The sequence below is a fragment of the Ascidiella aspersa genome, chromosome 9 (assembly GCF_963924565.1).
Source record: "Ascidiella aspersa chromosome 9, kaAscAspe10.2, whole genome shotgun sequence".
Classification (NCBI taxonomy): Eukaryota; Metazoa; Chordata; class Ascidiacea; order Phlebobranchia; family Ascidiidae; genus Ascidiella; species Ascidiella aspersa.
The window spans coordinates 26,103,696-26,121,064 of NC_139455.1; the positions used below are offsets into that span (position 1 = coordinate 26,103,696).

General features: G+C 36.9%; 2 protein-coding genes across 2 annotated transcripts; one reads left to right on the plus strand and one right to left on the minus strand.

Annotated features, from left to right (window-relative positions):
* The first annotated feature begins 237 nt into the window (after positions 1 to 237).
* On the plus strand, positions 238 to 4,202 carry LOC146134679 (retinaldehyde-binding protein 1-like). The gene is made up of 8 exons (XM_083397879.1): positions 238 to 297; positions 684 to 766; positions 1,315 to 1,427; positions 1,810 to 1,922; positions 2,232 to 2,294; positions 2,924 to 3,082; positions 3,684 to 3,794; positions 4,077 to 4,202. Exons 1-8 carry the CDS (start codon positions 238 to 240, stop codon positions 4,200 to 4,202), a joined length of 828 nt encoding a protein of 275 aa, XP_083254005.1.
* Positions 4,201 to 16,057, minus strand: LOC146134680 (BMP-binding endothelial regulator protein-like). The gene is made up of 18 exons (XM_083396830.1): positions 15,715 to 16,057; positions 15,273 to 15,358; positions 14,379 to 14,469; positions 12,965 to 13,044; positions 12,804 to 12,897; positions 12,666 to 12,742; positions 12,152 to 12,251; positions 11,978 to 12,087; positions 10,735 to 10,881; positions 9,713 to 9,826; positions 9,594 to 9,645; positions 8,292 to 8,486; positions 6,968 to 7,096; positions 6,362 to 6,569; positions 5,820 to 5,942; positions 5,304 to 5,434; positions 4,845 to 4,905; positions 4,201 to 4,591 (listed from the first exon to the last, which is right to left on the minus strand). Exons 1-18 carry the CDS (start codon positions 15,899 to 15,901, stop codon positions 4,450 to 4,452), a joined length of 2,127 nt encoding a protein of 708 aa, XP_083252956.1. The 5' UTR covers positions 15,902 to 16,057; the 3' UTR covers positions 4,201 to 4,449.
* Positions 16,058 to 17,369: the final 1,312 nt, after the last annotated feature.

Here is a 17,369-nt window from a genome sequence, read left to right on the forward strand (position 1 = left end):
CCGTGCCTTTAGTTGGCACCACGCGTTAACGACAGGCCTGTATAAACACATAATTGTGTCGGAGTATTTTGTTACGTAACCACTGATTTGTTCACAGTGGGGCGGAGGAAACTGACACACGACACAAATTTATTGGGCTGTAACGAACCTATAGGGCTTTGTAGAGAAGGATTTGAAACGCAAGGCATTCTTACTTATTGCACCTCGCTGTTATACAACCACTGGGATAAAGGAAACATGATTGTGGATGCCAATTCAGTTTTCAGCAGGAATTTATCAGAACAAGGAAGATTAAAGGTATTTTCTTTATATTTCTTTTTGTTTGGCATAAAACATTGAAAACAAACCTGATATATTTTTAACCCTAAATATCTCCCATAATATTTTTATAAGATATATTTGAATTTGTGTTGGCTTATTTTTTAATTTTTTTAACCGTTCGCGCAAAACCAACTACTTTAAAACAGCAAAAGATACACACACAAACATTTGTGTGTTCAACAACTGAGATCTAGCCCATCTGAGCTGTTTTTTGACCAATTCTTACGGCTTATTTGTATCAATAGTAAACCGAATATCATCGCAGAACAACGATTATTTTGTGAACTTTTTTAGCTGCGATGACTTCCGATGTAGTTTAAAAATAGATTGTTCTTCGTGTTGGTAAAACTTTTACTTTTTAGGCCGAAGAGGAACTTGGTGAAAGTGATCAGGTTAAGAGCGAATCGTTGCTGGAATTAAGACAACTCATAGAAGAAGAAGTCAGGTAACTTTCTCCAGAAAAATTACTAAGGGCTAACATTAATCAAGAATAGCTCCCTTTTTAATTATATTTCTTCTCTAACCTTTCGGCAACCTATACAAGTCGCCTTCTTCAGGATAAATGAGATTTGATGTCATTAAGGTGCCGAGGCGTTGGCTGACAATTACCACAGGACTTTTACTTCATAATGATGCTACGCAATTGTGATTTTGTATTGTAAAATTATTGACTTTTGGTTTCTCGCCAAATCTGCACTTTTCACGTTTAACTTTGCTATGTAAAGTAACAGCTTAAGTGTTTTTTTTCATTTAGTGTTTTGCATGATAACAAGTTAACGTTGCTCTAACTTTAGCTAACAATACACCATGTCCAGAGCGTATTTCTCACTTAACCCATAGGCTGGCGTCTAAAAAATTGAAACAAATATCTGAAACAAAAAACGCGTCACGATATTAATCACCAAATTTCACCAAAAGTACTACGCCATCCAATTCACGACGGGTGTGATAGGTCAAGAAATGACATGACTCTATGCGTTTGTGTTTTGGCAGGCAAGACGAGAGTAGTCCTGTCGGTAAATACGCAACTGCAGATGATCTTGGTTTGTTGAGATTCCTCAGAGCGAGGAAATATGACGTGGAAAGCGCTCTGCAACAAATTAAAGGTTACTAATCATGGAATGTATTTGAATGTCTTATTTGTACTTTCGCTTCAAACCTGTTCATTTTTTTTATTATTTTTAAACTTTTAAGTTTTTCTCTTGTTACTTTAAAAAAAAAAATTTACATTATATTTTATTTTTTAAGTTGTTCAACTTATTTTGAATTACTGCAATCATTTTTAATCCTTTTAGCTTTTGTGTTGGTGCATTTTTACTAAAACTTTGTGTTACATTTTATTTTCACGTTGTTCAAAACTTTACCAACCCAAGTAGTTACCAAAACTTAATGATTTTTAATCGTTCATATTCTGAAAACCACGTCTCTAATTCTAGGAAAACTCTTGATAAACGTTCTTCAAACCGTGTTTTACGTTTTCACTTTCAGCTCACGAAACCTTCATCACAAAACACAATTTCTTTGAACTCGCCAACAAAGACAAAGTGCGCCACCGCGTGGAGGATTGTCAGCCCGGGTTTCTGCCGACACGTGACCAAGATGTGAGTTCTGATTGGCCGAAATGTTTACACTCTATAGACTATAAATGGTGAAGGTATTTCAGCTCTTAAAAAATACATTTTCCATGCAAACTAAAAAATCGATGCTGTATATGATTACTTAGTATGACTATTTGTTTTTCTTACTGAAGAAACTTCAATAATTTTAACTTTAAATATCTTACTTGGTTATTTACAAGACTGGTCTAACAAAAATTAGGTATCTATTGAAAAATATTTTCTAATTTTTTGCACAGCATCACTGAAACATTTATACACAAGTGTATGTTTATAATATTTTTGTCACTTTAGGGTCGAGCGGTCCTACTCTTCCGGATAAAAGATTGGGATCCTGCTGTGTACAGCTTCTCCGAGGTGAGTCACGTGATTCATTACAAAGCACTAAAGTTGTCAGTTTCAAACACACTTATTTTTAATTTAGTAAACAGAAGCTTGCCTTTTGTCTTTTCTTCCCAAATTTGGTGATTTTTTATAAAAACAACCAAACTAATGGCTTTGTGTATGTTTAAAAACGCTAAAAAAATATATGGACGACTATATTTTTTCTTTTATAAATGGTTAGATATCCATGAACCATAAGGCAAGGGCTGAGTAAATGCTTTATTAATTTAATTCTGTCTCGCCTAGTTTATTTCAACAGAAGGCAGGAACGCCTTCACGAAAGTTAGAAAAGTACAATTAAAAAAATCAGCTTTTTCAAACATCCGTTTATGTGAAAAATAATTTTTACCAGATTTACTAAACATAAAATTATAAATAGCAACCATGAATTTTTGTAGAGTTACTTGTTCACTTCTTTTCTGAGATAAATGTATATTTTAGTTTCAGTTTTAAATCCGAATCCATACGACTAACATAAAAAACACGGGAAGCCCATTATCAACGAATCAATAATGCATTATCTCGTCACAAAACACCCGCTTATTTCGTGCCGACATGTTGTTCACATTCGAACTTCATTAACTATTTATGACATCACACAGGTCGTCGCTACGTATGTCTACGTCATAGACAAGTTGTTAGAGAGCGAAGACACGCAAGTGAATGGTTTTGTGATAATCGAGGATTTCAGCGGATATTCTTTGAGGCAAATGGCTGGAGTCGGGATTTCCGAATACAAGCAAATGATTGACATGTTACAGGTAAACAGCGACACCAAGTGTGCTGTGTTTTAGAACAAATCATGCCACAAGGTGTCAGTAAAGTGCTAACTTTTCCTTAAATGTCTTCTGGTATCATAAAGGGAAATATCTCTCCTTTTGAATCACCATTGGAATAAAGTACCGAAGAGTTTAAATTTATTGTTAATATTTTCTACTTTTTAATATACAAGCTGGCTAACGCACTCTCGTTTTAATTATTAACCCTGATGAGGTCAGCTGGTATCTGCTGCCGAAACGTCGGTTTATATTTCGTTTACACCAGAAGAGCGATTTCTATTTATTGATATATTGACTGGTGGAGCTAAAAATTCCATTTTGAGAATATCTCCACGTATTTATTATTTTGGTTTCACAAAAATTCTTCGTGAATCGTATTAAAGATAAAAGCGTCTTTAATTTGTATAATATATCAATTAATTAATTGTATAACTTAAATAAACGAAACAAAAAACAGAATTCGTTGGAAAAGCTTCCCAGTTTTAAGCGAAAACATAAGGAGCATTTCAGTTACATAAACTAAGCTAATGCGCCTCTAGTGTTTGGTTTGGAATAAACCTACAACCGCTTGGTGTCGTTGCAGGGCTCGATGCCGATCAGATTCAAAGGAGTTTTCTGCATCAACCAACCGACGATATTCGTCAAAATATTCGACCTGATAAAAAAATTCCTCGGGAAGAAAATACGATCCAGGGTGAGTCGAAATATTTAGACTCGCAAATCTACATTTGTAATAAAAAAAAATCTTGAAGATCATAATTCAAAAAGTCATTCTACAAATTACGATTGAACAATAAATACCAAAACCTAAAAGTTGAATTCGTTTGTATCGCTCTTCTTTCCTAGTTTTGCTCGCCTATAAAATAATTACTTTTGTAAAACGCTTTAAAAAAATGATTTTTCTCAAGATTCGGAAATCCCCAAGAATTAGTTGTTATTTATGTTAACTGTATCTCAACAACTGAAAACTTTAAAGGTCAAAGTTTACGGCAAGGATCACCAAAAACTCTTCCGCCATTTTTCCAATGACGTCATACCTTCGGACTTCGGCGGTCTAGCGCCACCTTACGACGGAGAAGCGGCGGCAAACTTGATTTGGTAACAAATTTATTTCGCAACAACAAGAGGTAAAGAGGAAATAAATAAAAAAGTGATGACGACACCTTAAAGAAGATGCTGATTGCGCAATAAGGCACATGACGTCATAAGATATGACGTAGTAGTGATGTAACAATCTGCATAGGATCATAGCGTAGCCGTTACAACAAACAAGAACAAGATAAAATATGCTGACTCACACAAAAGTACAGTGAATTAAATATGCTGACGTCATGAAGTGCGTTGTTACGTCATATAGTCTTTTTCCGTCGTTTGCATGACGTAGGTTTGACGCATCGCGATTTCTTTATTACGTAACCAGCGGGACAATGGCACCCCGCTACGCATGGGCGCTTCTGACACCTACGTACACGCTTGTGGTTCTTGTAATTCCTGCAAAGTTGACGTATTATCGTGAAATGTGGATGTTTTTCTCTTTTTATTTCGTGAAGGTGAAACTTTTGTGTTTTGGACAAAGTGACTCATTTCTTGACTAAATCGTCGTTGAAATATGTTTGGGGACTTACATTTTACAATATGCCTGGTGTATGTTAGACCTGAAGAGGTGTACACAGAAGTATCGCGCACCTGCCCGATACCAGTGACGTCATAACTATCTTCAAACAAAACTTGTTTATATATTTACCTGCAGTTGAACCTGCATGGCGGGCCACAAGCAGAATAAACCTTCCCTTTTCTACAAGATTCTGAAAAAAAACACAGGATAGTTAAAATAAACCATCACTACGTCAGTAGTACAGGATCGTTTAAAAAATCATTCGGTTCTGGAGTTTAAGCTCTTTAATTTATTACCAAAAAGTAAAAATGCAACAAAAAATCTGGTTTGTTGCGATTCTGATGCAACGGAAATTATTTTCAACTTTTTGCGTCACAAATTACGTCACCTTCCACTTTTATGACGTCACCGTATTATTTTATCACATTTGATGGAAATAATAGGCATGTATATATTTTCCGTAATCTTCAATTATATTGCCGTTATTTTATTGCTTTTATTGTTCGACAATCCGCTGACAATCGACCATTGTTTTTGTTCTACAATTGTTGACAATCATGTGTTTCATACGTCACAATGGAAACTCACTCTTGCAATAATCTTTTTCTTTCCATGTGATTGTCACGCCTCGTCGCGCACACGCTGACGTATAAGCTCGAATCGATTCGCATGAGCAACTTTTGTGACGTGGGCACTCGCAGCTGTCAGTCAAGCATGACCTGAACATTATTGCGTCATAAAAAACTTGCAATTATTGCAAAACAATCAGAAGTTAATAAAATAAATAAATGTTCTTCACAAATAATAAAATAGAAATTATGTGTATTTTGTTTGAATAAAAATTGTAAATACACAAATGTTTTGTCGTCAATAATACTTTGGTATATTATATAGTGAAAATTTTTCTAAATTGTAAATTTAGTCAGATAAATTTTGTGAAACTGAAAGTGTTTTTTCGTCGTTAATATTCTATCATAAAAGCTTTTGGTAAAACATTGATAAAAAACAGAAACAAGCCACTATCGAATAATAGAATTAAACTAAAAGTAAAATACGGTTTTTTGATTTATTTTGTGAAACTGAACTGTTGCTAAAGATATTCACTTGTAATATTCTTGTGGATCGACAAGGGGGTAACAAGGTCTGAAAGGGGCAGATTTGAAGAGGGAACATTTTTTCCTCGACTGTAGCTGCGATGAGAGAGTTTTACCGCAAGGCTCTGGTGCTCTGGATTAAAAAAAAAGCACAAATAATTTAAATATTTCTTTTTTTCTTCAAAATTTAAATAATCCTGATTATTTTTTAAATATACCTTATTTTCAAAAAATAATGATTTCTCCAGTTACCATACACGGATCTGTAATGAAGCTTGATAGTAAATCTCAATCCAAAAAGGTCGAGTAGATCGACAGCATCTTGATTAAGACGTTTCGATACGAACTTGTATCATCTTCAGTTAAAAGCGATTCACTCAACCTTGTTGGCTTTAAGTTTCATAATCATTTTAAGCACAACTAAAAAATGTTCGACAACACTGCTCTGTATTGCCCAACGTCGATTCATCATTAATCACTATTACGCCATACTTAAAAACCATTATCCTTAAAACATCAACCCTATTGTTCTCACAATGACGTCACACTCACATATTGTAGTCGCGTCTCGAGCAGTTTCCCTCTGTCCTCCAGGAACTCGCGAAGTCGTTCTTGTCGAACTTGAAGAAGCCATCCCCCCCGATGAAGTCATCTCGGGCGAACCCGTTGAAATTCCCGCACAGACCGCACAAAACACCCCCATATTTTGGGGATGCCCCTGCCTCGAGGTAGCTATCCCCGTCCCAGTTCAACGAGATTCCTGGGTGAAGAATGTTCAGGGTTTGGTTTTTGTTAATATTCCAACTTTTACGATCACAGTCCTACAATTTATGTGTTTCTTGCAACTCGATTAATGACTTGAGGCGCTGCTTTTAACATTTGGGTCGTTCGTGGAATTCCGGAATTAAGGTGGGCTTGGTGGTTCCGCGCAATGCCGCCAGCATTAGTTTTGGACTAAATGGATTGAGCGTTAAAGGGGCTAGTTTTGTAAGAAATACGTATTTGAAGTTACGAAAATTTGCAACCAAACAATAGAAAATAATAAAAAAAATAAAAGGCTAAGAATTTTTAAAGATAAAAATGGTCGAACTTGGATTTGAAGTTTTTACAATACACGAAATCAAGCTAGATTAATTCAGTTTATTTAAAGTCACATACCTAATTTCGTGCGAACTTTGATGAAACCTCTCTCGAGCACAATCAGCACATCCTTGTTGTAGTAGGGTAGCGCCACCTTGCGGCCTTTCACCTTAGCGACGAGGCGCTGGTGGAGGGAGATAGAGAGCCCTGCGATAAATCACGGCCTGTCAATCATGTTAAGTAGGCAGACAGAGGTTTACAAGCGGCGAGATTGCGCAAATTACTGTCTCCACTCGTCGCTTCGATGACGCCGCCCTGTCGCGCTATTAACGCCATTCTCAATACCGGGTAAGTCCCCTAATATCTGGCCGGGCAATTTGCGAAACCGGAGATTGTTTAGGAGAGTGATATTTTTACTCGTAAACAAAAAAAAACGTTATTGCGTTTGGGTGTGGGTAACTTTTCGTGGCCGATTTTTTAACAGATTGTAAAGTGTTTGTTATGACAAATTTGGAAGGAAACGTATCAGGAATATCAAAGTCCATACAGAAGTAGAAATTTAGAATGTCCCGAAGTAGCTCTTTAATTATTTCCAACTAATATTTATAAATATTCTGTAAGTGTTTTGGTGTTCCGACTACGTCTAACTGCAACCTTCAGCCATTTTGCTCTTAAGGGAAATACTAGCAATAAATTGAAGAGTCAGTTGACTAAAAAGTGAGATTAAAACAGGAAATGGTTTGTTTTGCCTGTAAGAAACAAAATATGCTCGGATAAAATGCTAAATAAACGGGGGGGGGGGGCAAGACTGTGGTGTATTTTATCAATCAGCAACTCATAATCGAAAACTTCCCTAAAGTACGTAAGAAATATTAAGTAACCACAAGTGGCTTTGACATAACCTTTATTTATACCAGGGATAAAATTAGAATAACCTTGTTACAGGAACGCCTGAAAATCTTCAGTTATGACGATGCTACGTCATAACAAGACGTTTATAACAAGTAACTTATCTAAATCTAGGCACAAATATGCAACTTACTATCTAGTCGAAAATACATTTAGGGAGATGTGCCTGGAAAAACAAAACATTTTTACCGGTACTGTGTAACGACAAAGGTTAAAATTCATGGAACGGCGTTCAAGTCAGAGATGACATCACAAAATTACGTCATACGAAGACGTCTAAAAGAAGGAACTTTAAGAAACCTGTACATGTCGTGCACAAACATGCAACTGAAATATTAATCTAAATACATTCAAGGCGAGACGGCCTGGTGAAAAAAAAAGAAAAAAATGTTACCAATACGTAAAAAATTATCTTACCAGAACGCCGTTATTTTCACAACTGGATTTACAGCCAATAATTACTGAAATGTAAATATATCAAAAACTGACTTACCGCCGGCTTTGAGGTAAACGTTTCTTGTCCAGGAAAAAGCGAGCGATCGTTTGGCGTCGTTTTCAACAGTGACTGAGAATCTTTTCTTGAGGCAATCTTTGGTGAGAAGATATTTACAAGAACCTTGGAAGTTGAAAGGTCGTCCATCGAAGGTTCTGTAGTGAGGGTCGCCGAACACCGCGCATATACCTGGCTCTAACAAGCAAAATAATGAAGTTACAAGCAGAAAATTGACAAGATGTAATAATTTTGTCTCCTAGGATTGAAAAGGGCCGATAATAAACTCTAATTTAAACCGATTATTTTGAGAAAAAAAAATATTGCCAATCAAAGTCTTAAGTTAGCAGAATGAAAATTGGAAATAACGTAGGTATATTCAGGTTTTTTTTAAGGTTTGGTTTGGGTGACCGCTATAAAGTAGTTTTAAGAGACCGCAAGTGTTTCATTTAAATACCAAAAAGTTGCAAGTCCAAAATTTGGGAAACCGCCGTTTCGGTCCCCCAAAACACCTTAAAAAAACACTGGGTATATTTGTGAGTTAAAATTAAATAAAACGACCTTTATCCGACGTAATTTGAGAAAAGGCTCGTGGAGTTACTTCAAAAACAAACATTTTATTCGCTAAAGAAAAAAAATCTCCAAATTCGTTTAAAACAAAATATTGTGTTTAAAGACTTAAATCTACAATAATTAAGAATGTAGTTTTAAAATGAGTCCTAATAATAAAACAAAATCAAACAAAACTAGCTAAAGAGGTCCCTAACAAAAGCATTGTTGGACTAGTCCGAAATAAAATATTAAAACTGCTGTCTAATTTATCAATAACGCAATATTAATTCAACCCAGTAGTATTTTGAATCAAGGAAAAAATCTTAGCCACTGTGTACAGCTTATTATTTATATGGTCAAATAATAAGGGTTAAAAGGGTTGCGATAATCCTCAACCGGGATACTTTTAAACTTCCAATAAGGAAGCGATACCTTCAACAAATGCTCTAAGTCATCAATAAAACCGATACCGCCCTAATATCAGATGAGTAGCGGTATTATCGCTGGTATCGGGTATCGGCTCCTAACTGATATTAACAAACACCTAATAGCTAATATAGCTGTTGAATAGCTTATCACATTTAAAAAATTGTAAATGCTATTTTAGTTTTCTAGCGGAATAAAATTGATTTACCTATAAAATAAATCTAAAATGTATTAAAATCGTTTTATCCACATTTCAATAAAAATTCCGGCACGATACTACAAAAAGTTTCTTTACAAATAAATATTACAAACAATTCGATTCCTTACCTTGGATGCAAGTCCTGCAGCACTTCCCCGCTTTATAATCCAGCACTTGCCCCTACAGAAAAGCATTATTACGTCACACAGCAGCAACAACTATACGATTGATACGTCATAGTACTTACGTTGGGGCATTGAGGCATTGTGGTTGGACAATTGACGTTTGTGCAAGTGATTGTTCCATTGTTACATTTGCATCGAGAGCACGGGTTTTTAGCTGGACTCCATTCGTCCCGGTGCTTTGAGAATAAATAAACTAAAGTTGATGTTAATTTTATAAAAAATTAGGAAGTTTATAAAACAAATAAAAGAAATCCTAATTTTTTGTGAAAAAAACAACAACTTGACATTTTTATCTTTCAGAAAATCTTGATTTCTTGACAAAACTCCGGTACTTTTGTAAAGCATTATCAACTTGCATTCCACAACCCTTTTTAAAAGATTTTTTATGAAAAACTTTAAATATTTAAAATAAGGTGTATACGAATTTATTTAGATCTAAACTGTTGGTCGCCGCGTATTTGGTGCAAAGTAAAACATGAGCTTAATGACTTTCTACCTTTGTACAAACATTAGCTCGTTCAAACTCAGCTGTTCAATTAAGGCTGCTCGCCAAAAGTTGATTAGCGGACGATCAACAACAAATCGTGCCCCAAGCAGCTCATTAAGCGCTGGTAACCTGCCACTAAAGAAACCAAATTGTTTAATTTTGGGGCTTTTCGGCATGTTTCAATTGAAGGTATTTAGTTAAGGTGGATAATCGCACAGAAAAATTCTGACTATACTGACGTCACAATTACACCTAGACTGACGTCACAATTGTAATTGTTAATATCCTTTTAGCGGCGCAAAACTTTTGTCTTCTTCCTTTTTATCTTGGTAACACAAAAATTACGGTGACGTCACGTAGCAATGAATTGTGACCTCACGCAATAAGAGTAGTGACGTCACGCATATTAAATAATGACGTCACGTAGCAATAAGTTGTGACGTCGCTTATTCTGAATTGTGTTTTACTGACTTCGCAAATTTGGCTACTTAATGTTTTATGGGCCTTAAAAAGTCAACTGTTAGAAATCTCGCTTTCTATGTTGTCATACATCAGTATACAATACTGACGTCACCACGTGATGACGTCACAGGTCACCTGCTTGGTCCTCCCGTTTGGCATGGAGCAGTTCCTGAACATGTTTTGTGGACAGAGGGGACAACACCCCCCCTGGGGCCAGACCTCGTGACCCAAGCACATCTGGATGTTGGGGCAGGTGGGGGGTTGGCAGAGAACTGTGCCGTTCTATGAAGCAAACGCTTGTGTTAATGCACTTGGAGACGAAAGTTGTGATGTTTATAATCGCATTTGGTGGTGAAGAGCTTTTCATAACAGATCTCTTCAGGGTTATTTTAATAAATTAAGTTAAAAAAAATGTATTTAAACAAAAATAAAGTGCTGTTGTGCAAAGGTGAAAGGTTGGTTTACATCCATAAATATCTACTGAAGTTGAGGAAATATTTGAAAGGCTTTTTGTGCTCTTTTTTATACTCTGTTAAGGGCTTTTCTTTTCATTACTCCAAACAGTAAACTATTTAGATAACACGATATCAAGACATACCTAAAGTGTTAGAATCAGGAGGCTTTATTTTAAAACAAATCTGTATTTAAATTCTTTTTTTTTCAACAAAATAAAAACAAAATTTCGATTCTACGATAAATATCACTTTAAATAAATATCAGGTTCTGAAAGACGCAAAGATAAATTTAAAGTATTTGAAGCTAAATACATTTCTCCGGCTTTCCAGATCAAGGATATATAACCTTATAATAGTTGTAAAACCACACAGAGCGGAATAAACACTTGAAGCTCTTAACTTGATTAAGTGTTTTCGAGAGATGTGGTTTATGTGAAGTTTGTCTTCATTGTTCAAAGCGATATTCTGTGGTGCAAAAACTAAGTTCACTAAAAATAACCATATTTTACTTGGCTGTGACTTGGGTCGCCAGATATCGGACTTGGATCATGCTTAATGTTTAAGCACTAACCTAAACATTCACACCTTCACCTTACGATTCTTTTGGAGCATAATGGTCGAATATTAAAGCCCGTACAGAAGTAGGAAGCATTTTTAAAGTTTCAAATAAATCTTGAGATAATGGCTGGAGGTTTTAGTTAGACGTAGAATGAAAATCAAAGCCCATACAGAGCAATTACCATTTTGTGGACGTTTCGAATAAATCTTTATTCATTTTGAATGTGGTCATATTAAAAATGTTGAACCTTCAAATCATGCAAAATTCTCTCTACTTCTATATGTGCTTTAATATTCTTAAAAATCAATTTTTGGCAAAATGGCGGATACGAAATAATATTTACGTATATTTGTTTTTAACTCACCTGGCATTTACATGACGTACATTCGTCCACTCGCATCACCTCATTATGACGTAATATATGACGTCGGAACCAGCACTGACCTTGCTCAAGGTCAAACACCAACCGGGTACCTTTATCGACAAACAATCGGTGATTATTGTTGCGCAACAATAGAGAAGTTGTGACGTAACAAACCTGAGCATTGTTGACAACACCCGTCGTCGCCAGGCTTAATGTTGTCGCCGCTACAAGAAAGAACTGGACAAACCTTCTTCCAACATCGCATTCCGTCTCTCTGCAATTAATAAGGGATTAGGAGGAAATAAGTGGAATGAAAAAAATAGTGATAACTTTAATTTTGGATCGAAGCCTATAAAAGGTTGTTATCGGTGCCAGTTTGGTACCAAATTAATATTGGGTAATATAATAAAGATTTTAAACTCTTCAATGAGTTCGGTAAGTTTAAAAATCAGTTAAAACGTAAAACTAAAAACTTGAAAAATCTTTAACTAAAAAGGAATAAATTTAAGGTTAGGATTTAAATTTCTTTAATGTTTTCACCTGCTTGCCGCGGTTCAGTTTGTTTTGTTACAACAACATTAGAGCTTGTATGGCAGTTACTTATTCTAATTCAATCCAAACCTTCTCGTAACTCACGTCACTGATGACGTACAAAATACTATCGTGACGTCATAAAAGCATTACTCACCGAACAAACGCATTCCGTGCATCTTTTCTCCGGATGCATGAACGCGACTCCGTGCATGACGTCACTACGGGCACAATCTGAAACAAGGTTACGTCATTAAACGTGGGTTACGTCATACGTTACGTCACAACGACTTACCTGGGCAAGTTGGGCAACATTCACCGCTGGGTGGAGGTAGAGGTCGTTGGCATGGTACGTAACAATGCTTGGATGCTTGCGTCACAATGCCGTTCTGCGAGGAAATATTTGAATGTTACAACAATGTTTGATTGTGACGTATATATGACGTGTATTGTTACGTTGCATTGCTGGATCCCGCATTGTGAGGTTTTGTTCCAATAATTTGAAGCTGGAAGCTGGATTCCGTTCAAACTGCAGCCTGATGGATATAAACGGTTTAAAAAGTTAAAATTAATTTTGAATTTCAAAGCAAATACACAAGTGGTTGATACTTTGAATGTTTGAAATAAATTTTAAATAATGGCTGGAGGTTGTAGTTAGACGTAGAATCAATACCAAAGCCCATACAGAAGTAGGAAGCATTTTGTGAACGTTTCGAATAAATCTTAAGGTAATGGCTGGAGGTTTTAGTCAGACGTACACCAAATCCTTCCTACTTCTGTGCAGGCTTAGATTTAATGAAACCTTCACCCACTATGCTTCAAAAGGATAAAAAAATTCCAATAGTTTAGCTGAACACAACCCAAATACTTCAAATCATAATGGGACTTTGTGAAAATCGATTTTTTATCCTAAGGTTCAGACAAAATGAAACTTGACCAGTACTTTATGAAATCGCTCGGATAAAACTTCCATTATTCTTAAATCCAGACGGATCGCCATTTTCAATTTGCATTTTTATGGATTTGTTGGAGTTATTTATACAGGACAGATCAATAAAACATGACAACACTAAATCCTCCACAGTGTACCACCAGAACCCAACCTACATAGCTTGCCTAGATCGATGAATACTTGTTAATGATACGTTAATGGGTTGGGTGGAGTCATGTTGATGTTATCACTGAAATTCACAAACGCACCGTCAATAAAAAATCATTTCCAACAAAATTCCCAGGGTTGCCAACTTTAACCCACTATCGACAAAATAATCCCCCTTTGACCCACTTTAGTGGTAAAAATACATTCCCAAAAAAGTCAACGCGTTCTGCGTTTAAGAGTCGTTCTTTCATGGCAAAAAAATATTTAGAATATTTATAAATATACTATAATGTCCAAAATATCACATTGGGGCAGAAGTGCAAACGTCAATGCGATAAAAAAATTAATTTCAATGTGTGTCGTTCCATATTTGCAAAATATTATTATGTCTGAAAAAGTATATTAGGACGAAATTATATTTGTCATACTGAACAATATAGCAGTAATTTCTTCAATAACTTATGGACAAGTTCATAGGCAAATTACAACCTATTTAGCTTAGAAATAAATTGCAATATAGGCCTAACTTATGCGGGAAATACTTAGTGAAACAAGCAAAAAACAACAAAAGAGAAAAATGATGCAAAACTTCAGAAATATTTAGCATTTGAAACGAATTCAAGTTCATAACACTTTATTTAAAAGAAACACACGAACATGTTTTTACATTAATAAATATCGTCGGTCGGTCAATTGACAACCCCAGGGTTCAGTTTGCTCAGCGGTTGAAAAAGACGCTTTCTCTAAATATGACCTTATTGGTTTCCTTACCTTTACACGAATACGCACAGCACGGGGTTGACTTATTAAGCCGCACGAAGCACTTGGGACACTCCTGTCTCCTGCACTGTACGATGCCCCTCTACATACAACAGCATTATTGTGACTTACGATGCTTTCTGACAGACCAAAGCTCTAAACAAACTAACCCATCAATTTACTGCTAATGGATACAAGCGACATTATCGTGTTTGTTAAAGTAATAAATAATGTTTGAGTAGAAGTTGTCAGCAGAAAAAACGACGCGAGACACATTAACATCGCTCAGTCGCATCTAAAGACACTTTCAGTCGCTACATGTACATTCGGACCAAAACACTATTTGTCGACGCAATAATGCTATTTGTATACGTAACAAGGCACGTTATCTGAGCATCTTTTAAATTGACTTTTTCGAAAAGTGTGTACGGCAAAAGCTTTTGGCTAAACTGTCAATGCACAGCGCACATTAGGTTTGTTTACTTTTAAAATTTGCAAAACTAGCCTGTCACAATGCACTTTGTCTAAACGTTTGTTCCATAATAAAAAAGACTAAAATGTGTTCAACTTAGTAGAACAATATGTTTAAAATGTAAAATGTTGGAGTTTATGTTTTTAAACGACTAAAACATTGAATATTAGTATTTTCCTAACAATAAAAAGTCAAATTCGAAACACAATTAAACCGTTTAACATAAATTTAAGTTTAAACACCGTTTGTATTTCGCTAGAATCCGCTATTGCGCTCATACCAACCAACTTTAATGCAACGTGAATTCTGGAATCGTGCATTGAACAGATTCTTTGAACTGAGCACTAGACAACAAACTAAAGCTTTGTAGCACAGTAAACTGCATTTTTCAAATTTTAAACAATCTATAATTACGTCACAATGGAAATTCTCACCTCACAAATGCATGCAAAGCAGGGGTGCAGGTTGTCTATCGGGGGATCCACCCGCTGACCCTCGTTGTTGCATTTTGCCGGTTTACCTTGGAGCAAAACATTAGAGGTCATATATTTAACCTTGTCCGGCGCCAATGTGTGTGACGTCATAGTCGGACGATTGTTATCGGTGGGCAGTAGACTGGGCGACGGGCCGGGTCAATTACAAAGTTTGTTTTAACAGTAGATGATAGGGAAGGACTATATAAGGCTTATATAGGGTGGAAGGAATCATTAGGCTCGGTTTAGTTGAAGGCGCTTAGTTCGACTTAATGCAGGTTTATTGCCGCATTTTTGCACTCAAAGTGCGATGTTGGATTACAAGCAATTAAATTCAAGTTAAAAGTTTAGTTTACCTGATTTTAGTTACAAAGTTGCCGAGAATTAATTAAATTCAACTCACCCAGGATCTGTGCTTTGCAGCTTTCTAATTTAATCAAAATTCCAAGAGCGACTATCAATTTCACGAGGCGGAAAGTTGACCTGGAACGGCGGGAAATGCGAGCCCTGGTGCCGGTAAGAACTTCAAACTTAACCCGAGCTTTTCCAGCTTTTGCATTTGCAGCAGAAAATCCGCTTCTTTTCCTCATTTCTTTAACTTTAAATTACCACCGACATATTTTCGACCAAGACCTCCGCATTTGCAGACAAACTTAAATCCACGCTCAATATTCTCGCCGATGTCGCTCACTAGAACCGCGCTCCCTTCAAATCGCGTCCGACGCTTTTTTTCGCCACCGCCGCGATTTTCTCGCTTTTTTCGCTTTTTCGCGGCGGCGGAAGGCGAAAGCTGCTGTGCGTCGCGGATGACTTTCTACGCCGCATATTTCCGGCGCGCGACCCAAAATACTTTCGCCTCGTTAAAATATGATTCCTGTCGCCGCTCTGTCGCATCGCGCGTCGCCTGTTACGTCATAAAGGGTGCATTGTGTCGAACGCTCATCGAAGGAATTTTATTCATTTTTTGCTCAAACTTGGATCAAACATCAAACTTATTTTTTCGTTTCGTTTATTTTAATCGATTAATGCGTCACGCTTGGTTGAGCACACCTTGACCCGCTAGGTGGGGTCACGTGATACGCGCGATGTTTCCCGTTTGGCGCCAGACGTTTATTTGCGGACAATCGCTTGTTGGCGCCCGAAGCCCCGTCTTTAAAGATTCGTCCCAAGCCTTTTACAACGAGCTTAATAAAACACGACGCCCAATAAAAGCGAGCCTGTAAATTTCGCCGCAAACTCCGTTTGTGACGTGATAGATAGGCAGGCCCATTGTTACATCATGAAAGGGCGTCGCGCGCGCCAACTTAGTGTAAAAACCTAATCCGAAAGAAAAACTTGGGCTTAATACAATCACGTGCTTGATCAAGCGTGAAGCAAAGCCTTTCATTATCTCTTGTTGCGTAAACAAACACCTCCAGCTCCCCCAATTATGACGTCACAGTGCATCAAAGGCGCGAGCACGCGAGTCAATCTCGCGGAAGTGACAGCCGGAACAAAAGCGGGCAACTCGAGACGCGAAGTTTGCTTTTTCGGTGAAAACGGCGGAAACGGTGTGACGTCACTGGTCACGTGACGTGCGACGTCGGTGGGTGGTTCCCCGCAGGAGCAACTGCTTGTTGGCGACAATTTGAATTACAAGTTGCTGAGAGTTTAACCTCATCGTCTGTTTGTTGCTGCCTCGCCTAATCCCGGGATTTCAAAGTGGCGGCGGTGCCACTGCGTCTAACACGAATCGCGGCGCCGAGCGCTATCCTCTGTTACGTCACACAACGCCAATTATTACCGGCATTTTCAAGTCTATCGTGGCCCAATTAGAAATTTACTAGGCGACACGCGTCACAATTATCTACTTGTTACGTCACAAATGCACGCCGATTTTGTGGAGGATAATTGTTTATCTTGGAGCCTCGGTGATTTGGAGTTTGTGGTTTAGGCGGAGTTGATATATACCACCAAACATGGTTTGACTTGGTGCTTGGAAAGTTTGCTGCAAACTGTACTTCGCTCCTAACCTGCTATTTCGGGAAAGTTTTCTGATATAACACATTGAAATAGAAG